Raw genomic sequence first — 26,582 nt, 5'->3', positions numbered from 1 at the left:
CCTTATCTAACAAAAATCTTGAAAACTGAAACTATTTTCTCCATGAGCTATATTTCATGCTTTGCTTGACGCAAGGTCGATAGTCGCTGTCCATGCGAAGAGCCATGTGTTGGGAATCATGGAGTCATACCCAGACATTAGCCATCTCCTTCAGGAGACAAACAAAACATGTCTGTGTTCTGGAACACAGCAAAGGAATAAAAAACCTCAGTTCCGAAGGGGGTCACATTCCCTCATGTCTGTGCCACTGATAAATTTTCTATCAGTCCATTCCCATAATGTTTTACTGCTCAGATGTTTATCCAGCTGCTTTTTGAATGATTCCATTGACCCAGTCTCAATACCAGTAGTGTCAGAATGAATTCCAAACCAAACCCTAATGACCCTCTTAAGTGAAGAAATTCCTTTCATCTTCTCCCTTAATCATAACTGATTCCCCCAAAAAAGAAAACAACCCCCCCCCACCCCGAATCTACCCTATTTTGAGACGTCGGAAAGCGCTTCATAGAATATACTATAAAATGACGTTTGCCAGACACAGTGCCAGATTTTATAAATATATAAAATGTATATTTTGTAGGCGAAATGCAGCAGCCAATTAATTGTGCACAGCATGGAGCTTGAACCCACAACCTTCTGACTCAGAGGCGAGAATGCTACCACTGAGCCAAGCTGACACACGTAAGATAACATCTCTGTAGACATGGTCATTGATGCACCTCCACCAGTGATGGATCAGGCTCCACTGCGAGAGGACTGGGATCTTTTTCCATCCTGGATACCAATAGCACAATCTCCACGTTGCTTTAGCAGGAAGTCCATCAGATAACTTTAGCCAACCCCGATTCTATACTCTGATAATACAGTCAGTTTTGTTTAGTGACAATAGCTATCACTGTGCCACATCAAAAATGCGCTCAGTCGTCTGGGGTTAGAATAGGTTCCATTTAGTGCAGCTGCCACAAGCTCATTGATATTAACATCAAGCAGCTTGACGTTGATGCTGAGAGTTTGACCACAGCAGGAAACGTGCTGAGAGTGTGGTTTACCAGGAAGACACGAATACAACAAAAAGTTTGCACTTTATCACAGCTTCTTTGTCGGATTGCAAAGAGGGTTATTTGCACCTCAGGTCAAGGTGGCTTTAAATGGGCTGGTCTGAGCGGCAACAACTAACAGACTCAGTATAAATAACATGCACAAGAAGATGTGGGCTGTTGACTTGTAGAGAAACAAGAGCAAAATGGCAAAGGGCGTAATAGTGGTCAAATCAACACCCGAGATGAGATTTGGTCATTTTTTAATAGTAATAATCTTTGCATATGATATTGCGCCTTATCACGTTAATCAAAAAGCATTAAAAAGCACCTCATAGGATTTATGTCAGGTGTACTGATTGTATTTTGTAGGCAAACACAGCAGACATTTTACACTTGCTATGTTTTGAGGTTCTGCAGAGGGTCCACCTCAACATCTAACTGTTTTTACTCACACAAGCGGAACTCTCTCCAGCTATAGCGTAGTGGTTAGAGCACTCACCTCGCAAGCAAGAGCAATCTGGTTTCGATGCCTAGGCAGGGCAAAACCTTGGGCAAGTTTCCTTACTCCACACGCCTTTGTTTCCTAGCCTTAAGTAGCAACCCGGTTGTTAGTCGATTGGTGGATCGCTTTTCGATCTAATGATCCTTCCAAAACTAAACAAATAAATTATAATAAATTTGGCCATTCGATCCACAACTGTTTGTGGGACACTGCTGTGCACAATTGGCTCCCCCGTTTCACCCACAATATACAGTCAATCCACTTTACAGTATATTCTGTGAAGCGCTTTAAGACCTCTCAGCAATATGATAAGGTGCTATATACAATGTAAGGATTATTATTATTATAGCTGCCTTTCATGCTGAGAAGCCGTACATGCCTAATATCAGGCACGGTGCACCAGAGCCATAGCCTAACCCAGCTTTCATTTCAAATGCTGATCGACTTGCTGTGAGTATCAGAGTTTCAGCCTCTGCACATTTTTCGGTTGTTTTCTACAGGAGGAACAATAAGCTACAGAGCGCAGAGCTGAGTTAGACAAACTCCCTACGTTTGGCGCCAAGACAGCCAAGTGTTAAAGCAGCCAACGATTGGAAAGCAAGCCATGAAAAGCAACAGATTTCCTGTGACGGAAATGGAGGGTTCCTCTGCAAGCCTTTGAGGAACAGCTGGGCACAATTTTTTTAACCAGAAAAATAGGAAACAATACTGAGAATAAACCAGCATCAAACATTCCTCGAAGACAAGGTTGGAAGAACTGGACACAATGCCTTCAGAGAAATGACAAGTGGGGCACGGGTAAAACCACAGAAAGAAACAAAAAAAGGAGAAAAAAATGAAAAGACAGTTTCTTGGAAGAAGATCAGAGCTCGGAATCTGTAGAGAGAGAATGGGAAGTCAAGTCTCTCCCAGGGCCTCGAGATATGAGAGGAAGTAAATAATAATAATCCTTGCATTTGATATAGCGCCTGATCACGTCGTTTAGACGTCTCAAAGCGCTTCACAGAATACACTGTAAAGTGGATTCACTGTATATTTGTGGACAAAATAATAATCCTTGCGCTTGATATAAAGCCTTATCATGTCTTCGAGACGTCTCAAAGTTCTTCACAGAATATACTATAAAGTGAATTGACTGTGAATTTTGTGGGCGAAACACGACAGCCAATTGCGCACAGCAGTGTCCCACAAACAGCTGTGGATTGAAGTGACCAATTTATTTTACTGCTAGATAAACAGATATGCAGGAGTAAGGAAACTTGCCTAAGATTTTGCCTCGCCTAGGCATCGAAGCCAGGTCCTCTCGCTTGCAAGGCGAGTGCACCATGCGACAGGATTCCAAACATTAGCAGGCGGATAAAAGCCAAGGCTTGAGGGCCCCAGAGTGTTCGTTGGGGTACCTGCCCAAGTTTAACTATCAAAGCTTTCCATTGAGAGAACTGCCTGGCAAGCTTTCCCACTGCTTGTCCAGCTAGACCACCTTACTCATTAGGGCATTAGGGCAGGATTAACAGGAGCTGAGTGGGAAAAATCCCTGCCCTGCATTGAATTAATTGCAAACATTGAATAAGATCTTGGTTTTGTTGTGTCCCCGGACGGTTGAAGTTCTATTTTAGCAAAAGCCCACATAATACAGGATAAACACGGCTAAAGAATAGAGACGAACTCGGCTTTGTTGAACAGGAAATTAATCCCAAGCATGCAGGGAGCATGGGATTGGAGGAGGGAAATGAAAGGGTTCCGCGGAGAGAGAAAGAGAGGGAAATGCATGGAAAAACAGCTAATGAGGAGCAGTGAAAGGGATCAGTGTCCCAGAGAGCTGCTACTCAGCTGAGAGAGAGAGAGAGAGAGAGAGAGTGTGTGTGTGTCTCGGCCACGGATTCCCTGAGACAGTCTGCAGCTTTGTCATTCTCAGCGTCTCCAAGGAATATACAAACAGACCCAAAAGGGACACAGCACGATAAACTCTTCGAGGAATCAATATGTTTTTATTAATATTAATAAATATTGTATTAATAGCAATTGGAGTTGAGATTAGCCATGATCTAATAGATTGGTGGAACAGGCTTGAGCAGCTGAATGGCCTACTCCTGTTCCTATATATGTTCCTATGTGCGAGTCTCGTTGCTGTTGTGAGTGACGTGAAAATCCGCTGTGTAAAAAACCACGTCATTTTCCAGTTTGCAACTAAAGTCTGGCCGTGTGATTTTAATCCCTTCGTCTGCCCAACTCACCCCCCCCTCACTCCTCCTGACCATCATCACAGTGATTTTAGCAAAACAGTATTATTACCCCCCCCCCCCCCCCCCGCCCCCATGCAGTCAGACAGGGGCACAGATTAATGACTCAAATTTGGAAATAATTGACAAAAGAGGCAATTCACTTTACAATATATTCTATGAAGCGCTTTGAGACGTCTCAACAACGTGATAAAGCACTACAGCGAATACAAGGATTATATCACTATATGATATTGGTTACATCAGCAATGATAACTCCTTACTAATAAAATAACTAATCATCTGCTACAAGAAGACAAGCCTTTTCAGTCCAGTACAACTCACTGTTAGCAGAGGTGGATTGACTGAGAAACAGGTCTCAGCTCTGCACACATGCTCTTTTGACAGCCCAAGGATTTGATCTGAGATTTATCACATCCTGAGGGTGGTCTCTGGGTTATCGGTAGCAGATCTGGGTGGGAGAAAGCCCTGACATCAGAGATTCCTGTGGTGCAGTTCAGCAATCCCGCCAGGCAATCAACGAGCAGCCTCTCTCTCTCTCTCTCTCTCTAACACGCATCTAAGCCTGTGGATTCTGCTGTGACATTTCAGCACAGTGGCACCACTGTGAAGGGTCAGCGTGCTTAATCTTCCATCAGCCTCTCACAACACACACTCTCTCTCTCTCCCTCGCACACGCTACACACTCCCTGCGTGACACGGTGGTACAGTTGCACGTTTCAATCCCCAGTTTGGGGTCGCTCTCGTCTCTGTCTGTCTGCAGGTTGTCTGGAATGAGCACATTTCTTCAGGGTGAAATGGTTGAGGCTGACCCTCAAATAAACCGCCACACACCCAGCAGCATAGGCCTGAACTTCCTCCTCGTCTTACACTTAAGACCATTGCCCTGACATGTTGTGCAGAATTTTGGAAGATTCTTAACGATTCGGTTTCAATTTGCAAGCCGTCTTTCCACAGCTCTTCTTTTAAGAACCGACTTCCAAATGAATAATAATCCTTGCGTTTATTAATTAGGGCAATTTACCAAAATTCTGCACGATCTTAAAACTTTTGAGTCAATTGTCCCACTCTCTTCCTCTGGCATGCTCTCTCTTGTTTTCGCTCACTCCCTCTCCTCTTTCAGGCCACAAGATATTTCAGGCCTCCGATCTGACTTGCTAATTGCAATAAAACTGTTTCTTGCTCATCTCATCAGTTCTAAACACCTTGCCTTTAATTCTTTTGACGAGGATCTTTTAAAGCTGTGTCCTCTCCATGCATTCGCATTTTTTTGATACAACGCCTTATCACATCGTTGAGATATCTCAAGGCATTTCATAGGATAGACTGCAAAGTGCAGTGACTGTAGTTTGTGGGCAAAAGCTGACTCATCTAACATAATGGAATGCTGCTTAGTTCAATTTTCTCTTAATCATAGAATCATAGAATTATAGGAGGCCGTTCGGCCCATCGTGTCTGTGCTCTTTGAAAAGAGCTATCCAATTCAATCCCCACTCCCTCCCAATAGCCCTGCAGACGTGTCCTCCTCAAATAATTAATTATCTACTCTCCTAAAAGTTGTTATCGAATGGGTTTCCACCATTCTTTCAAGCAATGCATTCTAGATCCGAACAACTCGCTGTGTAAAAAAAAGTTTCTCCTTGGGATGTCCTCCCAACATGTAAGGCGCTATACAAATGTAATTTTGTTGTTGTTCTCACCTCCCCTCTGTTTCTTTTAACAACTATTTAAAATCGATGCCCTTGGGTTACCGACCCACCCGCCAGTGGAAATAGTTTCTCCTTGTTCACCCTATCGAATCCCTTCATAATTTTGAAAACTTCTATTAAGTCTCCTCTTAACCTTCTCTGCTCCAAGGAGAGTAATTCCAGCTTCTCTCACCTCTCCTGATAACTGAAGTCCCTCATTCCTGATACCATTCTGGTAAATCTCCTTTGCACCCTCTCCAATGCCTTGACATCCTTCCTATACGTGGTCCCAAAAACTGAACACAGTCTCTCGCTGAGGCCTAACCAGTGTTTTATAAAGGTTCATCATAACTTCCTGACTTTTGTATTCGATGCCCCTATTTATAAAGCGTAGTATCCCGTATGGTTTTTTAACAGCTTTATCTACCTGTCCTGCCACCTTCAAAGATTTACTTATATGAACCCCGAGGTCTCTTTGTCCCTTCACCCCCTTTAAGATTGTACCATCAGCTTATATTGCTTCTCCTCATTCTTCCTCACATAATGCATTACTTCGCATTTCTTCATATTAAACTTCATCTGCCACGTGTCTGCCCACTTTACCAGTCTGTCTATGTCCATTTGCAGTCTGCTACTATCCTCCTCACTGTTTGATAGTTTTCCTAGCTTAGTATCAACTGCAAACTTGGAAATTGTATTCCCTATACCCAAGTTCAGGTCATCTATATTAAACTGAGCAATTTTGCATTGAGGGAAAAGAGAGTGAGACAGAAAGGAAACAAGAGAGCGCACACAAGAGGAAGAGAGTGAGAACAAGAGAGAAAGAGAGTGAGAGAAAACAAGAGAGGACAGATAGCAAGAGAGTCAGAATGCGAGAGTGACAACATGGGAGAGTGAGAAAGTGAGTGAGAAAGCAAGAGAAAGCATGTGAGAGAAAGAGGAGAGGGAGAAAGAGAGAGAGTGAACAAGAGAGATTAAATAACTTCCTCTCGCTGGAAGAGAAAGTGTGTAGGAAGCAGAAGGACCCCGAGGAGTATGTGTGCAATTACCATGGAAACAGTTCGTGCTAGGAGCACAAAAGCTATACTGGATCAGATGAGGTATTGGCCCTGTTTCAAGTTAAAAACCTGGGTCAGACTTTGCAAAAAAAAGTAAACCCACAAAATGCTGAATCTGACAAACGGTGCTACTCTGATTGTGTGAACAGAGCTGATCCAACAACAACAAATTACATTGACACAGCGCCTTTCACATCAAAAGGACATCCCAAGAAGCTGGAAAGTCAGGGATTTGGACCCGAGCTGGGATTTGGGATCAAGAGGGGTAGAGGACAGTCCGATATTCACACCTACTCTCACAAAATACATGTGAAGGGGCTTTGCAATAATATCAATGACGCAATAAAGTGATTTATCCTCGCTCAACTCTGCCACTACCTCACCCCTCGGCCGCTGAACCTCTTGTTCATGCCTTCATCACCTCCAGGCTCGACCATGCAAACGCCCTGCTTGTCAGCCTTCCCAACTCCTCCCTCCACAGGCTGCAGATAATCCAGAACTCTACAGCCCGTGTCCTCTCCCGCACCAAACTCCGTGACCCCATCTCCCCATTCTCTCCCGAATCCATTGGCTCCCTATCCTTCAGAGGATCCAGTTCAAGATCCTGGTCCTCACCTACAAAGCCCTCCATGGTGTCGCCCCACCCTACCTCTTGACCTCCTAACTCCCTTTTTGCACAGGTTCTGTGATGTCTTCAACCCTGGCACCAGAGAGGCAGGCAACATACCATGTGAGAGTCACGTCGTTGGTTGCAGAAACACCTATCTACTCCTTTTAGCATTGTGTCACTAATGACAATTGCATTCACACTCTTCCTTATGTCCCCCTGTGCATCTGTTTGCTTTTGACTCTCCTCCCCAGAGGTGTCATCACTCACCGGTATTCAGTAGAGAGAACTAGTTTATGAGTACCACACTCTCAGGGGATTTCTGCACTGCCCGTCCCCTCTTCCTACCATGTTGGGTGGTCACCCATTCACTCTCCTTCTGAACCCTCTGTGGCCGTGGGGTGACCACCTCCTGAAACGTTCGATCCATGAAATCTTCAGCCTCTCGTATGCTATGTAGTGACACCAGCCTCTCCTCGAGCTCAGTAACCCTGAGCTCAGGCTTGAGCAGCCGGAGGCACTTCCTAAACATGTGTTTGTCAGGGCACACAAAGCATCCTGGAGTTCCCACACAGCACACATTGTGCATGCAACCGGTCTCAGCTGCCCTGCCATATTCCCAGACATGTTTTATATTATTTTAATATAACTATTACATATTTTATAATTATGCACCTCTTTCCCCCTCTGCACTGAATTTTGGACTCTCACCAAATTCTGCTGAATGAAAGAGTTCTTTCTTGCTCTCTGGTATCTCTCTTGCTGAAGAATTCCCACTCTCACCAAAGTCCTTAACAGAATTCTCACTCTGATCCACCTCACTCAGTTCTCTCCTCACGCTGCTGGGTTCTCTGCTCAAGTGACTCCGAGGACATCAGCAATGACACCTCCCTGTCCTCTCAACAACAACAAATCAGACCATTATACCTTCCCTGTTTGGAATTCTATCATCCAATCCCATTTCCCTGGTCTTTCTTCAACACGTCTGTTTTGGCACGAGCTCCCCAACAGAAGCTAAGACTCTAATCCCATTCCCCACCCGATCTCCTGCACTGGAGCCAACTCCTCTAACCCCATTTCCCCAAAGATCATTCGGAGAAGGCCGCATAACAAGCATTAAAGCAAATGGCACACATATTGCTCAAAGGCTGATCCACGGTGAGAGCTGTAACAATGCTTTCGGCTCGGGGTCATACAGGGCAGTTTTTTGACTGTTAAATAAATGACTTTGGGGAAAAGGGGAGTTTGAATTGGGAAATGGTTTGGGGAATTTGTGCCCCGAGGTGGAGGGAAGGTTCCAAGATTGTGGTGGATAGATTTTAGTTAGGTCAGGGTATCAAGGAATATGGAGCAAAGCAGGTAATGGGAGTTGAGGTGCAGATCAGCCATGATCTAATAGAATGGCAGAACAGGCTCGAGGGGCTGAATGCCAACTCCTGTTCCTATGGGAGTCCTTCCTTCTAATCTGGAGTTTGGCAGCAAAATGCAGGTAAACTCCTCTATAAAGTGGTCAGGTGGGTCCAACGTCCCAGCAGCTGCACTAAAGGTGACGTCCGAGAAGTCAAATTACCACCAATGTCACTTCCTGTGCAAGAAGCGTCTCTGACATCAGCTTCTGCATGCTGTACACGTCTGTGCTGTACACAGCAAACCCTGATGACGTGAAGGAAATGAAATCAGCAATGCACAGAAAATGACATCAGCTGCAACCCTGAAGACAACAATTATTTAAGTGCGCAAGGGAAACCAGCTTGTCAGGGGCAGAAGGTGGATGTATGCAAGGGAGCACAATAGGGAACTATAATGGGATTGCCCTACATGTGACCAACTGAGTATTTTCACTGCCCAGGCCAGGGTTTGTATTGTGCTTCAGAGTATAGCTACAGCAGAGCAACATGTGGATATCAGGGATTTATCTCACACTCGCAAACACAAATGCACACACACATACAGGTGAGAGAAACAAACACACACACACACACAGTGAAAGGAACACATACAATGAGTGGGAGAGAGACACACACACATATTTTTGGGGGTCAGCCAGGTGTCTGAACATGCAGAAACCCATCAAAATGCTTAAGAGTGTCCAAACCAAACTGAGAATTTCATGCATTCCCACCTACACATGGAAATCCCAGAGATAGATTGTTGGAATGGAACGTGCACTCTCTCCCTGGAGGGACCCATCCTGCTTACCTAATTCCGGAAAGTATTAGGCGCAGGTTGGCAAAAGCAAAGGCTTGGGGACCCCAGAGTGTGCGGTGAGGTAAGTGCTGGGAGTCTAACCAGCTAAAACCGCATAGCTTGTCATTGATATTGCTGTCTGGCAAGCTTTCCCGCTGTTTATCCAGCTAGGACCACCCTACCAGTTAGGGCTTTGGCTTGCAGGGTTAACAGGAGCTGAGTGGGATGACTCCTGATGACAGACAGACACACACACACACACACACACAGCGAGAGAAACACACATTGAGAGAGAAACACACAATGAGAAACGTGTGGGTGCAAGCACATACATATACACACCACACACAAACGAGAGAGAAACACACATACCCACACACAATGAGAGAAACACACCAAGTCTAAACTCGCTCAGTTATAAGTATTACTCAGAGCCTGACGTGCTGCCAATTACCTTGGCAACCTCACCAACCCAGCGAGTGTCAGTGAAGTCGGAGCCGGCTGAGGGAGCTGTGCCGGGGAAGGGAAATGAATGGCTGGCATTCAGCATCTGCTGAACAGTACGTGGGAGGTGTTCAGTCGAATGATTAAAGCAGAAGATTAAAATGAAGGATATCTTCACCAAGATCTGTGCAGCGTGGTACACTTACATCACTAAACTGGTCAGGTTCCTACAAGTCAAATTAAAATGCATGTTAGAATGCAGAGGAGGGCTAATTCTGTTCAAATGCTTTTCGTACTGTAATAGCTCGTTTTTGTTCCTCACCTGGGATTAGAGGTGTCGCTGTACTCCTGAGAATTTTTATGGCACTTTTTAATGTAACTACTTAATTCGGATGTCAGCCTGGCTCAGTTAGCAGCCTCTGGGTTAAGGTTGTGGATTGAAGTCCCATGTCAGGGACTTTGAGCTCACAGTCAAAGGCTGACGCTCCAGTGCAGTGCTGGATGTGGGAGGGTATTGTTGGAGGCGCAGTCCTTTGGATGATATGTTAAACCGAGGTTTTGTAAATAGAACTGCGGCAAAACAGCTTCTTAATTATGGAAGAATTCAGCAAAATGCTGCACAATCTCATAAAATTCAGTCAAAAATCACTTTACAGTATATCCGGTGAAGCAATTTGAGACTTTGGCGAAGTGATAAGGCACTAAATCAAATGCAAGGATTATTGTTATTATTTTAAAGCAATGGTCTTAAGGCTAAGACCAGGGGATATTTTAGGTCTTTCCTTTCAATAACAGAAATTAACGACACAGAACAAGGCCATCTGGCCCATTGTGTCTGCTCTGGTTCTGTGAGAGAGCAATCCATTCAGTCCTTACTCCTGTTGACCTGCCTGTTCTCCCAAACCCTGTACATTGCTGCTCTTTAGACATCTTTCTGCTGCCTTCTTGAACGCTGCTGCGTCAACCACTGCACCCAGCAGAGTATTTTCTAATAATCTAACCTCCTGATCTCCCTCCTCTAATTATCTTAAATTGATTCCCTCCGGTCACTGACTCACCAAGCAGTGAAAATAAATTCTCCCTTTTGACTATTAAAATCCCTCATGATGTTAAAGACCATTATTAGATCTCAACCTTCTCTGTTCCAGTGAAAAATAGTCCCTGATTTATCAGGTAAAGGGTGTTCACAAAGTCCTGTCACCCCCTGTGTTTTTTTTCTTACAATGAATTTTTATTTTCTGTTGCAGATGAGTCGAGTGTAACAATGTCCGACACCAGTAACTTCCTCCTCATTCCATCTATGTTACAGAAGATATCGCGCTGAACGTGGTGACGGATCATTATCTGACATGAAAAATGATGGCTCTCACACACACACACACACCAATCCTCTGGACATTAGATACAGTTAAACACTTGTACTGAATACAATCAAATGCTTCTAAATACAATTATCATCAGTCTTCCACATGTTTCAGTTGTTGATCAGTGCACTGTGTGAAAAAAAACCTGGGAGGTAACAGGACTTTGTGGACACCCTGTATATTGGACACTCACTTGGCTGTTTGTAGGACATGGCTGTCTTGTTTGCCTATGAATACAGTCGCTCACCATAACAATAATTGCTTTGAGATGTTTTGCTATAAAGTTTTTGTTAGACCATTCTAGAGAGAAAGAGCACGAGACAGGAGGTTCCTGGAAGTATATGGTAATTTGACATACCTTAAAATGAGTCAGGAATGCAGGAAATTGGATTCCTGCAAAACAAAAAACAGGAGGTCAGTTTGCGATCGCTAGTTAGTCTGTGCAGTTGTTAGTCAAAGAGCAGATGCAAAATAGCTCTCCAGATTATAGGGGCTCAGAGAATAATATTAATAATAATCCTTGCTTTTGAATTGTTGAGACTTCTCAAAGCACTTCACAGGATATACTGTAAAGTGCAGCTGCTGTGTATTCTGTGGATGAAACACACAGCAGCCAATTGCACACAGCAATGTCCCACAATCATCCATGGAGTGAGTGACCAAATTTCTTTTTATTTGAGGGATTGTTAGCCAGGACACAGGGAGAGAGAAATTCCTTTTTCTTTTTGAATAGTCCACAGGATCTTTAACATCTACCTGAAAAGACAGACAGGACCTCAGTGTAACATCTCATCCGAAGTACGAACCTCCAACAATTCAACATCCCCCCAGTTCGGCAGAGTAACCTTTGCCTATCCTTGCTACATGTCTGATGGAAGTGGGCTGTGTCTTGAGAACAATCTGCTTGTGAGGTGCTCTTGGACACCAGTAAGAGAGATTCACAATCCTGCAATGTCTCTTAAAAGGATACACACTCATTTGCAGAGTTGGCTATTATTTATATTGCAAGATAATGGTATCCCCCAACATATATTCTGTGAAGCGCTTTGGGACGTCTAGAAGACGTGAAAAGCGCTATATCAAATGCAAGGATTATTATTATTATAAGACTGTTTGAGGTTAGTGCTGATTGGCAGTGGATGAATAAAACCATGAGTGTTAGATTCAAGAGAGGAAAAAGTAAGAAAAAGAAAAACACATCCAGAATCTGGGGCCAATTCCAAACCAGTGCTCTGCTCTTTCTACACATATCAATACAAAGCAGCTATCAATCACCAATCTCATTCCCAGAGTACAGTGCAGAGTAAGCATCGCAGCACATCAATAACTCTCTTCTCTCTCTTACCAGAGGAGCTCGAATGAGTCCCTAAGGCTTGAAATTCTTCTTGGTGTTAGCGCTAAGAATAGTTTTTTTAAAACTTAAGTTTGGTGCAGAATCAATGTTATGCTTAAAGGGAATTCGACTTTCAACGAAACAACCCTGACTAAACTTAAATGCGTAGACGTAAAGGGTATTCGTTACCCAAAAGTGCCTCGAACAACTACTTGTGTTTATACAGCACCCTTCACATAGAGTAATGTCTATGAGCTTCCCAGGAATGGTGTGGGACGTGGAGCTGCTGGGGGGGGGGGGGAGAGGGGAGCTGATCGTAGTCAAAGTTGTACCAATGCTAACACTGTCCTGGAATTGATTGTGTCTCTTTCCCAAGCTGCAGTCAGAAGCCCACTGGTTGGCCTCTCGCACACTATTGGCCCCCGATACAAGTCCTATTCTTAGCAGAGAGCCTCCTGATGGAATGTTCCTTGGCATCTGGCCCATGAACTACTTGACCTGGCAGCACTTGTTGTTGACACTGGCTCCCAAAGGCAGAAAAGCATATTTTCCGCGGAAGAGAATCCTTCGCCTCGACTGAGCACCTAAAGAGCAGTGAGGCCGCTCGATACTCATAGTCTCATCAACAGTCACATCCAGACTTTCAGCGACTTGACTCCCAACATTGGATCCACTTATGCTTCCAACAGGCAGCTGAGTTGCTAAAGCACTAACCTACCACTAGATGTCAGCAGTACACCTCAAAAATACATCACATTCACGAAGCACACTAGCGACACCTTGGCACAGAATCGTGTTACCATAATGATTTGTTCTCCAAGTTGTAGTGATCGTTTTACTACAAAAAAATCAGGAGATATATACCGGGGACATGGGATTCTGAATGGATTCCTAGAGTCAGGAGCTTATCTGAGCTTTCCCTCATTCTCAAAGTCCTTGAGCTCATCTGGAGCTCACTTCCCTTTTCCAAAATGCAGAAGTATCATTTTTGTTGAAGATTTCTAGTCAGCGTGGACACAAAGGCTGACGCGTTATTACTTGAAGTTCTGTAAATCAGCATCTTCCATATTCCTCCTGTGTACTTCTGTTTTTCCTCTGTATCCTTCAATTAAGTTACTTGTTTGCTGAGCTGATAAAATGTTATTTTAGCCGCCCCTGTGCTAACATTCGGACACTGTAAAATCATTCTCATTCCTCTCCCCCTTGTTCACGTCACTCGGTACCTTTCACTAGGAACAAGCCAAGGGTTTGTGTCTCCTCCGCGTTCAGTTTCCTGCTGGACAGACCGTCTGAGGCGTCTAAAACCATTCTGTCCAGGACAGTGGTGGCCAACCTTTATGGTCGGCCAACAAAATAAATGTTCCTGATTGAATATCTCCTGATTTTCGCTCTTCACTGTGCTGTGCTTTAAGACATCTCGGCAACGCGATTCGGTGCTATATCAAATGCAAGGATTACTATTATTAAAAAGGGGGAAATATAAATGCGGAACAATAAATGCAAAGCGTTTCACCCACAATGTGAGGTCAATGCACTGCGAAGGGTTTTGAGACGTCTCGATGTGATTTTAAGCGGTTTATCAAATACAAAGTTTTTTTTAAAAATTTATTTATTCCATTCAGGCTGTTGCTAACCTACTGAGGGACAGGGAAAGGGGGAGTGTAGAGAAAAGGAAGAGTTGTCCTTGAGCCTCTGTCCCTTGCCTGCGTGATTGGCAGAGATGTGGGTATAATGCGCTCACTCGCCTGCCTGCGTGTCCTCGCCATCTGCAGGCACTGCATGGTCCCAGGTGTCCAAGGAGACTGAAGAAAATAGAGGTATTCATAGCCTCACAATGATTCCTGACAACAAATGAAGCTGTGGCCACGGAATCAAATTACATCAGTCAGCAATGCTGCCAAATTGCAGGCACACAGCTCCCTGGAAATCCTATTAACATTTTTTACAATGAATTGTGAATAAACGTTCCCATCCAAATAAGGAATTCCGATTAACCATTCATCCCGGTTGTAAAGAAACTCTTTTTTTTCGCAGCGAAGGGGAAGCAGGCGGCTTCTGTGACCAGAGTGCTTGATCGGATTTCTCTTGGGAGCGAAAATGGCACAAATGCGTGTTAAAGGGAGATGCACACAAAAATACACCCACAAATACACAGTCAATTCACTTTACGGTATATCCTGTGAAGCGCTTTGAGATGTGTCGATGAGGTGATAAGGCGGTATATCAAATGCAAGGATTATTATTATTTATTATTATCTCTGTGAAGAGAGTCGGGGATCAGTTTGTGTAAAGAGCTAACAGTAGGATGACCATAAGTCCCGATTTTTGGGGACAGTCCCCAGAGGTATTGTGTCCCAGGCTAAACTTACGCTGTCTTGAGTTCAGCAACAAACTGAGTGAGAACAATAACGTTGTAAAACAGAGACACTCATCAAATACAGAAACGCAGCCATTAATCCAACACTTTTCCATTACTACATCAGCAATTGTGGTGAGTTAATTTTTTATATATTATATATATACACACACACACACATACACACACGTGTGTCCGTGTCCAGATTTGGTTTACAAAATACGATCACCCTAGTTTATAGCCACTTACATGAAACCTTGCTATTTAAGTGCAAGTAGCTGTTGACTGAAGGGTCTAACAGGTAGAAGCAGATGACTTGCCCAGTGCCTTAACCAGATAATAATAATAATCCTTGCATTTGATATAGCGCTTTTCACGTCGGGAGGACGTCCCAAAGCGCTTCACAGAACACACTGTAAAGTGAATTGACTGTATATTTGTGGGCAAACGCGGCAGCCAATTGCGCACAGCAATGTCCCACAAACAGTCGTGGATTGAAAATGACTAATTTATTATTTTTTTTGGTTTTGGATGGATTATTATCAGGTGTGTGGAGTAAGGAAACTTGCCCAAGGTTTCGCCCTGACCTGCCTCGAATTGAACTCAGGTCTCTCGCTTGCAAAGCGAGTGCTCTAACCACTGAGCTACAGGACTCCATAATGGCCATAACGGCTGAAAGGTTCACGGGGGAGGGTGGGTCGGGGGGGGGAAGAAAAACATGAGAGATGACAAACGAGGAGCTGGGTCGTAACCACACCAAGGCAGCGCTCTGATTTCCCAATGGAGCCACCGAGACTACCCATTATATGTCAAACTGAAAAAGTATGTTTTAAAATTACAGCACAGCCCAGGGCCGCTGTGATATGGTGCAGCTCTGTGGATGATGCGAGAGTCAGGATGGGCTGTGACCTCTCCCCCAGTGGCTGCCGACCCACGTCTCGGCTCACACGCGATACCCCGCATGGTGGCCGTGTGGGCTCGTGCACTGGAGATGGCGATCTCCGTGTTACTGCAGCTCAACACGAGTCAAGACAGACAGGAGAGGTGATGCGTGGGGGTGTGTGTGTGTGTGTGTGAGAGGGGGGAAAGGGTTCACCACAAGCTCTATGGTAACACTGACTCACTTCCTCTGTGTACGTTCGCTGATGTCTGTGGGCAGCAGACAGTGATTCCTCATTACTGACTGCTCTCTAACGTCAAATGTGCAATCCCGCGTTCTGCATTGTTTGGTGCTGCTTCGGGGAGAAGGGATTCTTCCCATCCAGCCCCCGCTCGCCCTGCAAGCCAAAGCCCTAAAGGAACAGGGAATCGCCAGATGAAAACAGCGATATTAATGGCAAGCGATGCGGTGCGGTGTTAGCTGGTTAGACTCCAGCAGTACCCCCAACCCTCGACTCTTGCCACCCTGCGCCTAATATTCTCCGGAATTGGGTAAGCAGGGAGAGCGTGCGCATTGCATTTCAATACGCGGGAATTTACATACGTAGCTGACGTACCTGGAACTCTCAGTCACTCCGCTAAACAATTACTATACTAAAACATACGGTTTGAGACACAGCGCTCATCCCACATTTATGCCCCCACACTAACTTGGTTCCGCCAATCGTCTTCCCTCTTCCTGCTCCTCCCCTGAAGATGTGTTCACTCCTTTGCTTCTTCTGAGGTTACAGCTCCACAGACCACCACCACCCTCTGGCTCCTCACTCAACTGTCCACTCTTTACATTATCCACCACAGCTGAGCCCGATTCCTGATCTCTCCTCACGTCCGTCCGCCCACCCACCCACCGTCACGCACTCTTTCCAGCAAGGGTCTTCGTTACGACAACAACAGCTTGCATTTATATTTCTAAAAAATTGGTCACTCACTCCGTGGATGTTTGCGGGACATTGCTGTACTCAATTGGCTGCTGCTTTTTGCTCACGAAACATGCAGCAAATTCACACTCCACTGGCAAGTTCTTTGAGATGCCTCGCAGAATATATTGTGAAGTGTAGTGACTATGTACTTTGTGGGTGAAACACAGCAGCCAATTGCGCGCAGCAGTGTCCCACAAATCCCCCGTGGATTCAGTAATCGCATTTTTTTCTGGGTTTTTTTGAGGGATTATTACCGCCGGGAATCAAAATACTGCACATACATTAATATGTTACACAAGTACATACAGGGACTCTGAGCTCAATCTCGCTGCCTTGGTACACACAGGCTGGCGACATGCGAACACATACACTGCTGGTTAGCTTCACCTCTGAACCTGTATGGGTGATCTTTTATAATCAGCCTTCCCTGTGGCTGAGGCAGCTCATTGCTTCCCTTCTGCAGATATGAATCATACTCACGTCCTGGCTCGCACATTACCCAACGTTACAACACTTACAGACAGAGTGTTTTCCCTCTAATTAATGACATTCTCTCGGCAGGTCTCCGGCCTTTGTATTAATATCTCCATCCCAAAGCCACTCTGAAATGCCTCCCTCGGGGCCAGGTGTCTTTTTTAAAAAGTTTATCTGATAAGAACCCACACATCCATCATCCGCAACACGTTTTTCTATTGTTATTGATTGCCTTTGCGCTGCTTGCACACCTGAGGCATTTTGCACACAAAATACAGTCACTACACTTTACACTATATTCTGTGAAGCACTCTGAGATGTCTCAACAAAGTGATAAGGCACTATATCAAATTATCAAAGGTTATTGTCTGGGTGTGTAATCACCACAGTGTCCAGGGCTCTGGGTGTGTAATGCTCACAGTGTGCGCGGCGCTGGGTGTGTAATGGTCACAGTGTGCGCGGCGCTGGGTGTGTAATGCTCACAGTGTGCGGGGCGCTGGGTGTGTTTCGGTCACAGTGTGTGGAGCTCTGGGTGTGTAATGGTCACAGTGTGCGGAGCTCTGGGTGTGTTTTGGTCACAGTGTGCGGGGCACTGGGTGTGTAATGGTCACAGTGTACGGAGCTCTGGGTGTGTAATGGTCACAGTGTGCGGAGCTCTGGGTGTGTTTTGGTCACAGTGTGCAGGGCACTGGGTGTGTAATGGTCACAGTGTGCGGGGCTCTGGGTGTGTAATGGTCACAGTGTGCGGAGCTCTGGGTGTGTAATGGTCACAGTGTGTGGAGCTCTGGGTGTGTAATGGTCACAGTGTGCGGAGCTCTGGGTGTGTTTTGGTCACAGTGTGCGGGGCACTGGGTGTGTAATGGTCACAGTGTACGGAGCTCTGGGTGTGTAATGGTCACAGTGTGCGGAGCTCTGGGTGTGTTTTGGTCACAGTGTGCGGGGCGCTGGGGTCACAATGTGGGCTGGGGGGTGTGTAATGGTCACAGTGTGCGGGGCTCTGGGTGTGTAATGGTCACAGTGTGCGGGGCTGGGGGTGGGGTGTAATGGTCAGTGTGCGGGGCTGGGGGGCGTGTAATGGTCAGTGTGCGGGCTGGGGGGGGGGGGGTGTAATGCTCACAGTGGCGCTGGGTGTGTTTTGGCCACAGTGTGCAGAGCTCTGGATGTGTAATGGTCACAATGTGGGCTGGGGGGGGTGTAATGGTCACAGTGTGCGGGGCTGGGGGCGGTGTAATGGTCAGTGTGCGGGGCTGGGGGTGGGGGGGGTGTAATGGTCCAGTGTGCGGGGCTGGGGGTGGGGTGTAATGGTCAGTGTGCGGGGCTGGGGGGGGTATGGTCAGGGGGGGGGGCGTAATGGTCAGTGGCGGGGCTGGGGGTGGGGGCGGTGTAATGGTCAGTGTGCGGGGCTGGGGGTGGGGTGTAATGGTCAGTGTGCGGGGCTGGGGGTGGGGTGTAATGGTCAGTGGGCGGGGCTGGGGGCGGTGTAATGGTCACAGTGTGCGGGGCTGGGGGGGGGCGGTGTAATGGTCAGTGTGCGGCGATGGGGGCGGTGTAATGGTCAGTGTGCGGGGATGGGGGGGGGGGCGGTGTAATGGTCACAGTGTGCGGGGCTGGGGGGCGGTGTAATGGTCACAGTGTGCGGGGCTGGGGTGGGGGCGGTGTAATGGTCAGTGTGCGGGGCTGGGGGCGGTGTAATGGTCAAGTGTGCGGGGCTGGGGGTGGGGTGTAATGGTCAGTGTGCGGGGCTGGGGGTGGGGTGTAATGGTCAGTGTGCGGGCTGGGGGCGGTGTAATGGTCAGTGTGCGGGGCTGGGGGTGGGGTGTAATGGTCAGTGTGCGGGGCTGGGGGAGTGGTGTAATGGTCAGTGTGCGGGGCTGGGGGTGGGGGGGGTGTAATGGTCACAGTGTGCGGGGCTGGGGGTGGGGTGTAATGGTCAGTGTGCGGGGCTGGGGGGCGGTGTAATGGTCAGTGTGCGGCGATGGGGGGCGGTGTAATGGTCAGTGTGCGGGGCTGGGGGGCGGTGGGGGTGTAATGGTCAGTGTGCGGCGATGGGGGGCGGTGTAATGGTCAGTGTGCGGGGATGGGGGGCGGTGTAATGGTCAGTGTGCGGGGCTGGGGGGCGGTGTAATGGTCAGTGTGCGGGGCTGGGGGTGGGGGGCGGTGTAATGGTCAGTGTGCGGGGCTGGGGGTGGGGGGGGGGTGTAATGGTCAGTGTGCGGGGCTGGGGTAAGGCTGACCAGCTACACACCACCATTAGCCCCCGGGGAAGCTGCCGCCGCTCTCGGTGCTTTCCTTACCTGCCCTCGGGCTGCCCGGCTGCTGGTTCCCGCCGCCCAGCGCACAGCTCTCCGTCTCCCCGGCGCGCGTGCGTGAGAGTCTCTCTCTATCCAACGTGTCTGTGTCTCCCCCCCCACCGTGTGTGCCTCTGTCTCCCCACCCTCTCTGCCCTGTGTCTGTGTCTGTGTCTCTCTCTCTCTACTCTTGTGTGTCTCACACGGTCTGTGTCTGTGTATGTGTGGTGGGGGGTTCTCTCTCTGCCCTGTGTGTGTGTGTGTGTGTGTGTGGCTCTGTGTGTGTCTCTCTCTCTCTCCCTGTGTGTCTCTCCGTGTCTATGTGTGTGTGTGTGTGTCTCTCTGTGTGTGTCTGTCTCTCTCGCTCTGTGTGTGTGTCTCTGTGTGTATGTGTGTCTCTCTCTCTGTGTCTGTGTGTCTCTGTGTGTGTGTGTCTCTGTGTGGGTCTCTCTGTGTGTATGTGTGTGTGTCTCTCTCTGTGTGTCTGTGTGTGTGTGTGTGTCTCTCTGTGTCTGTGTGTCTCTGTCTCTGTGTGTGTCTCTCTCTCTCTCTGTCTGTGTGTGTGTGTGTGTGTGTCTGTGTCTGTGTGTGTGTCTCTCTCTCTGTGTCTCTCTGTGTCTCTGTCTCTCTCTGTGTCTCTGTCTCTCTCTGTGTCTCTGTCTCTCTCTCTGTGTCTCTCTCTGTGTCTCTCTCTGGTGTCTCTCTCTGGTGTCTCTCTCTGGTGTCTCTCTCTGGTGTCTCTGTCTCTCTCTGTGTCTCTGTCTCTCTCTCTCTGTTTCTCTGTCTCTCTCTCTGTTTCTCTGTCTCTCTCTCTGTGTCTCTCTATGTGTCTCTCTCTGTGTCTCTCTATGTGTCTCTCTCTGTGTCTCTCTATGTGTCTCTCTATCTGTGTCTCTCTATCTGTGTCTCTCTATCTGTGTCTGTGTCTCTGTGTCTCTCTCTGTGTCTCTGTCTCTCTCTCTCTCTCTGTCTCTCTCTCTGTCTCTCTCTCTGTATCTCTCTGTGTCTCTCTCTGTGTCTCTCTCTGTCTCTCTGTCTCTCTCTCTGTCTCTCTGTGTCTCTCTCTCTCTGTGTCTCTGTGTCTCTCTCTGTGTCTCTGTCTCTCTCTGTGTCTCTCTCTCTCTCTCTGTGTCTCTCTCTCTCTCTCTGTGTCTCTGTCTCTCTGTGTCTCTGTGTCTCTCTCTCTCTCTGTGTCTCTCTCTGTGTCTCTCTCTGTGTCTCTCTCTGTGTCTCTCTCTCTGTCTCTGTGTCTCTCTCTGTGTCTCTCTCTCTGTGTCTCTGTGTCTCTCTCTCTCTGTATCTGTGTCTCTCTCTGTGTCTCTGTCTCTCTGTATATCTCTGTGTCTCTCTCTCTGTGTCTCTGTCTCTCTCTCTGTGTCTCTGTCTCTCTCTCTCTGTGTCTCTGTCTCTCTCTGTGTCTCTGTGTCTCTGTCTCTCTCTGTGTCTCTCTCTCTGTGTCTCTGTCTCTCTCTGTGTCTCTCTCTCTGTGTCTCTGTCTCTCTGTCTCTCTGTATATCTCTGTGTCTCTCTCTCTGTGTCTCTCTCTCTGTGTCTCTGTCTCTCTCTCTCTGTGTCTCTGTCTCTCTCTCTCTCTGTGTCTCTGTCTCTCTGTCTCTCTGTATATCTCTGTGTCTCTCTCTCTCTGTCTCTGTCTCTCTCTCTGTGTCTCTCTCTCTGTGTCTCTGTCTCTCTCTCTGTGTCTCTCTCTCTCTCTCTGTCTCTCTCTCTGTGTCTCTCTCTGTGTCTCTGTCTCTCTCTGTGTCTCTGTGTCGCCGCGAGTTCACTCCCCGCTGGTGGGTGGGAGGGACTCGGCAGCGATTTGCCTTCTTCTATTGGCTGCTCTGGTCCGGGGGGCGGAGTCAGTAACCGGACCCGATACGCTGATTGGTCCGCGCGGCTGTCAGTCACCGTGTCCGGGGGAGCGCTTGTAAACACTAATTAAAGGGGAACCGCACAGCGTTAATCCGCACAGTCACCAACACCAGCGGAGAGGGGCAGTGGCACTGGGGGGCAGTGGCACTGGGGGGCAGGGGCTCTGGGGGGCAGGGGCACTGGCCGAGGGGCAGGGGCATTGGCCGAGGGGCAGGGAGGCTGACCGAGGGGCAGGGGCATTGGCCGAGGGGCAGGGGCGCTGGCCGAGGGGCAGGGGCATTGGCCGAGAGGCAGGGGCATTGGCCGAGGGGCAGGGGCATTGGCCGAGGGGCAGGGGCGCTGGCCGAGGGGCAGGGACGCTGGCCGAGGGGCAGGGGCGCTGGCCGAGAGGCAGGGGCATTGGCCGAGGGCAGGGGCATTGGCCGAGGGGCAGGGGCATTGGCCGAGGGGCAGGGGCATTGGCCGAGGGGCAGGGAGGCTGGCCGAGAGGCAGGGGCATTGGCCGAGGGGCAGGGGCATTGGCCGAGGGGCAGGGGCATTGGCCGAGGGGCAGGGGCATTGGCCGAGGGGCAGGGAGGCTGACCGAGGGGCAGGGAGGCTGACCGAGGGGCAGGGCGCTGGCCGAGGGGCAGGGGGCTGGCCGAGGGCAGGGAGGCTGGCCGAGTAGCAGGGCGCTGGCCGAGGGGCAGGGAGGCTGGCGAGGGGCAGGGGCGCTGGCCGAGGGGCAGGGAGGCTGGCCGAGCGCAGGGGCGCTGGCCGAGGGCAGGGGCGCTGGCCGAGGGGCAGGGGCACTGGCCGAGGGGCAGGGGCGCTGGCCGAGGGGCAGGGAGGCTGGCCGAGGGGCAGGGAGGCTGGCCGAGGGGCAGGGGCGCTGGCCGAGGGGCAGGGGCGCTGGCCGAGGGCAGGGAGGCTGGCCGAGGGCAGGGGCGCTGGCCGAGGGGCAGGGGCGCTGGCCGAGGGCAGGAGGCTGGCCGAGTAGCAGGGGCGCTGGCCGAGGGCAGGGAGGCTGGCCGAGGGGCAGGGGCGCTGGCCGAGGGGCAGGGAGGCTGGCCGAGCGGCAGGGGCGCTGGCCGAGGGGCAGGGAGGCTGGCCGAGGGGCAGGGGCGCTGGCCGAGGGGCAGGGAGGCTGGCCGAGGGGCAGGGGCGCTGGCCGAGGGGCAGGGAGGCTGGCCGAGGGGCAGGGAGGCTGGCCGAGGGGCAGGGGCGCTGGCCGAGGGGCAGGGGCGCTGGCCGAGGGGCAGGGGCGCTGGCCGAGGGGCAGGGGCGCTGGCCGAGGGGCAGGGGCGCTGGCCGAGGGCAGGGGCGCTGGCCGAGGGGCAGGGGCGCTGGCCGAGGGGCAGGAGGCTGGCCGAGGGGCAGCGGGCTGGCCGAGGGGCAGGGGCGCTGGCCGAGGGGCAGGGAGGCTGGCCGAGGGGCAGGGGCGCTGGCCGAGGGGCAGGGGCGCTGGCCGAGGGGCAGGGAGGCTGGCCGAGGGGCAGGGGCGCTGGCCGAGGGGCAGGGGCGCTGGCCGAGGGCAGGGGGCTGGCCGAGGGGCAGGGGCGCTGGCCGAGGGGCAGGGGCGCTGGCCGAGGGGCAGGGGCGCTGGCCGAGGGGCAGGGAGGCTGGCCGAGGGGCAGGGGCGCTGGCCGAGGGGCAGGGAGGCTGGCCGAGGGGCAAGGGGGCTGGCCGAGGGGCAGGGAGGCTGGCCGAGGGGCAGGGACACGGGGGCCGGCAATGTACAGATTTTTAATTGGGGAAAAAAACCTCATCTATGTGAAGGTGATCACCTCTAAATCTTGTCCCACTCAGCCTCAACAACAACGACAACAACAACACCTTGTATTTACACAGCACCCTTCCCCACAGGGTAGCATCCCAGGGCGCTTCACAACGAGAGGGGGGGTGGTGGGGGGGCAACAGATTGCATTTACTCGGCGCCTTTCCCACGGCAAAGACGTCCCCAAGGCACTGGACAGTCAGTGAAGGATATGGGGGGAATGGGTCGAGAGGAGCGGAGGTGGGGAGGATGGCCGAAGGTGCCATCGAAGAGATGGGCCTTGAGGAGCAAGGGAGGGGGCGAGGCGTAGGGATTCCAGGATGGAGTTCCATAGGGAGGGCCTCGGTGAACTGGGAGCAGCAGACAGGACTCACTCACAACACAGAGAGAGAGAGGGAGGGAGGGAGAGGGAGAGGACGCTCTGACCACAGGCAGCCGGTCACTCACTCCACCTTTGGTCTGGTGTGAACTTGAGAGGTTCGAAAGAAGCCATAAATCAAATGCAACGATGATTATTATTTGATGCTCCAGCTCGGCAGCTGTGAAGTACCGTATGGTTCTGGTCTATGATAATAGAACAATAATTGTAACTTGTTATGAAACAGTTGGTATGTAATATCACACATTGGCAACTTTTACGTGTTTTTTAAGGCTGTGTTTAGGTTTGGCAGGAAGCCGGGAGCTGCCCAGAGCAACTCGCTTTCGACGACTTTTCTCCTCCACTTTTTTCCTCCACCTGTTCCTGACCTGGTTTAACCTTACGCCTGTGATTCCACGGCTCAGCCCTCTCCAATTCATTCCAAAATAATAATAGTCCTTGCATTTTGGTGTAGCATCTTATCAAGTCGTCACAAAATGCTTCACAGGATATACCGTAAAGTGTATTTTGTGGGCGAAACATGGCAGCCAGTTTGCGCACAGCAACGTCCCACAAACAGTCATGGAATGGGTTGACTAATCTCTTTTATTTGGAGGATTGTTGGGCAGGACACTGGGAGAGACAAACTCCCTTCACCTTTCAAATAGTGCCATGGGATCTTTAACGTCCATCTGAACAGGCAGACAGGACCTCAGTTGGTCGTCTCATCTGAAGAATGGCACCTACGGCAATGCCCCGGCACTGCACTGGAGTGTCAGCTTAGACGATGCGAATCCAAATCCCGACGTTGGGCTTGAACCCACAACCTGACTCGGAGCTGACACAAGCAGCCACTTACTTTTGATGTACTGAGCCTCGATATGAATGTTGGCAGGCTATCTAACATCACTGTCCTGTCCTTACACCTGTGCCACTTCCAGCAGAAGGGTTCTGGATAGCAAACAGGAAAAGAAACCTTGCTGATTTTCTTAATTGTGCTCCCGCGTTTGCCTACAAATACAGTCACTCCATTTCACACGAAATCCCGTGAAGAGCTTTGAGACAGCCTTCCGACACGATAAGGCTCTATACAACAACAACTTGCATTTATATAGCGCTCCTCATGCAGGGCAGCGTCCCAGAGTGCTTGTCAGTGGCAGAGAAAATTTATACCAAATGAAAGGACTTTTATTTCCTTCTTTCTACAGTATAATTTAATTAAATGTTGATGATGTCTGCATGAATTATCATAGAATCATAGAATTATACAGCACAGAAGGAGGCCATTCAGCCCAATTGCGTCTGTGCCAGCTCTTTGAAAAGAGCTCTCCAAATCAATCCCACTCCCCCGCTCTCTCCCCATAGCCCTGCAAACTTGTCCTCCCCAAATAATTATCTACTTCTCTCTTAAAAGTTGTTATCAAATTGGCTTCCACCAGCCTTTCAGGCAATTCATTCCAAATCCGAACAACTCGCTGTGCGAAAAAATTTCTCCTCACCTCCCCTCTTTCTTTTAACAACTATTTTAAATTGGTGTCTTCGGGTTACCAACCCACCCGCCAGTGGAAATAGTTTCTCTTTGTTCACCCTATCGAACCCCCTTGAAAACTTCTATTAAGTCTCCTCTTAACCTTCTCTGTTCCAAGGAGAATAATTCCGGCTTCTCTCGCCTCTCCTGATAACCGAAGTCCCTCATTCCTGGTACCATCCTGGTCAATCTCCTTTGCACCCTCTCCAATGCCTTGACATCCTTCCTAAAGTGTGGGGCCCAGAACTGAACACAGTCTCTCGCTGAGGCCTAACCAGTGTTTTATAAAGGTTCATAAAAAATTCCAGACTTTTGTACTCTATGCCCTTATTTATAAAGCCAAGTATCCCGTATGCTTTTTTAACAGCTTTTATCTCCCTGTCCTGCCACCTTCAAATATTTAATTATATGAACCCCCAGGTCTCTCTGTTCCTTCAACCCTTTAGGATTCTAGCATCAGCTTATATTGGCTCCTATCAACGGAGCCGAGCTCACATATTCAACATCAGTACAGCAGTAGAAAAGTAATATTATGCTATTCTAACACGGATATGAGCTGACTGTACCTACCCAGTGATATACAGTTAGATTTCATGTTTGATTTTCACAGAAGTAGTTGGAACTACATTTTTTTTAGAAAAAGTGATGTTGGTTTTCCAGTGAAATATCCCTACCTAGTGGATTATCTGGGAACTGGTCAAATTTGTTTTGCATAAAAGGGCTACAATTTTAACAGTTTTGGTTACTTTTATGTTCACAAGGTCAGCGCTTATGTTTTAGGCATCTCGCCAGGATTCTCTGCTGGCTGATAAATTCACTGCCCTTGGCTGCCTGAGTTTCTCCCGTTATGATCTGACACTGCCAAGGTCGATGGATTTACCTTCCAGTCCAGAATAAGATGTGCTCGCCCACCAAAGTTAGTACAATTTACTGCAGAATTTCCTTGGCGCTCAATGTCAGCACTGAACACTCCCAGTTCAGGTACACGCACTTATTTTTGTCTAAACAATACAGTCACTACATTTCACTGTAAATTATAATAATCCTTGCATTTGATATAGTGCCTTATCACGTCATTGAGACATCTCCAAGCGCTTCAAAATATACACTGTAAATTGGATTGACTGTGTACTTCGAGGGCGAACCGCAGCAGACAATGTCCTACAAACAGTCGTGGATTGAGTTGCCTTTTTTTTTAGGGATTATTACCCCAAAAAGCGATCTGCCAATCAATTAACAACCAGGTTCCTACTTACTGCTAGGTAAACAGAGGCGTGTGGAGGAAGGAAACTTGCCTAAGGTTTAACCCTGCCTGGGAGCAGGCTAACCACTGTACTACAGAAAAATTGCTCTGTTCCAATTGGCTACATGTTCGCCCACAAAAAACACAGTCACTGCACTTAGGAGTATATCCTGTGAAGTGCTGATAAAGGGTGTACTGATTCTCTGTCCTCAAGTGGGGCTATTATTGTTCTCTTCACCAAGTATAGAATCCCTCGAGATGCCACTTAACAGTGCGATTCCCTTCACACTGCCACACTGATAGTATCCAACAATAACAAATTGCATTTATACAACGCCTTTGACATCGGGAGGACAAACAGCAATGAATTAAGTGACCAATTTTA

At 48.8% G+C, this 26,582-nt stretch overlaps 2 protein-coding genes across 4 annotated transcripts in view; both read right to left on the bottom strand.

Moving 5' to 3' along the window:
• The window catches only part of LOC103172975 (engulfment and cell motility protein 2), a 56,618-nt gene extending 37,024 nt beyond the window's left edge, over positions 1–19,594 (bottom strand). For 2 of the 3 annotated variants that reach the window (XM_042341739.1, XM_042341742.1), the window contains exons 1-2: positions 19,447–19,594; positions 11,489–11,523 (exon numbers count right to left, since the gene is read on the bottom strand). The gene's annotated coding sequence lies outside the window, so the exon portion shown is untranslated. The remainder of the gene's footprint in view (positions 1–11,488; positions 11,524–19,446) is intronic. The other variant, XM_042341740.1, reaches the window with a different exon arrangement.
• A 1,780-nt stretch (positions 19,595–21,374) lies between these two features.
• LOC121850387 (skin secretory protein xP2-like) lies at positions 21,375–23,060 on the bottom strand. The gene has a single exon (XM_042341937.1). The coding sequence runs from the start codon at positions 23,058–23,060 to the stop codon at positions 21,375–21,377; it is 1,686 nt and encodes a 561-aa protein (XP_042197871.1).
• Positions 23,061–26,582: the final 3,522 nt, after the last annotated feature.

This window comes from Callorhinchus milii, unplaced genomic scaffold (genome assembly GCF_018977255.1).
Source record: "Callorhinchus milii isolate IMCB2004 unplaced genomic scaffold, IMCB_Cmil_1.0 Scaffold18, whole genome shotgun sequence".
In the NCBI taxonomy this organism is placed as follows: Eukaryota; Metazoa; Chordata; class Chondrichthyes; order Chimaeriformes; family Callorhinchidae; genus Callorhinchus; species Callorhinchus milii.
This window is presented reverse-complemented; position numbering and strand designations above follow the sequence as displayed.

Coding starts and splice junctions, on each gene's coding strand:
- LOC121850387 (XM_042341937.1), bottom strand. CDS start 23,060: ATGAGGTTTTTTTCCCCAATTAAAAATCTGTACATTGCCGGCCCCCGT.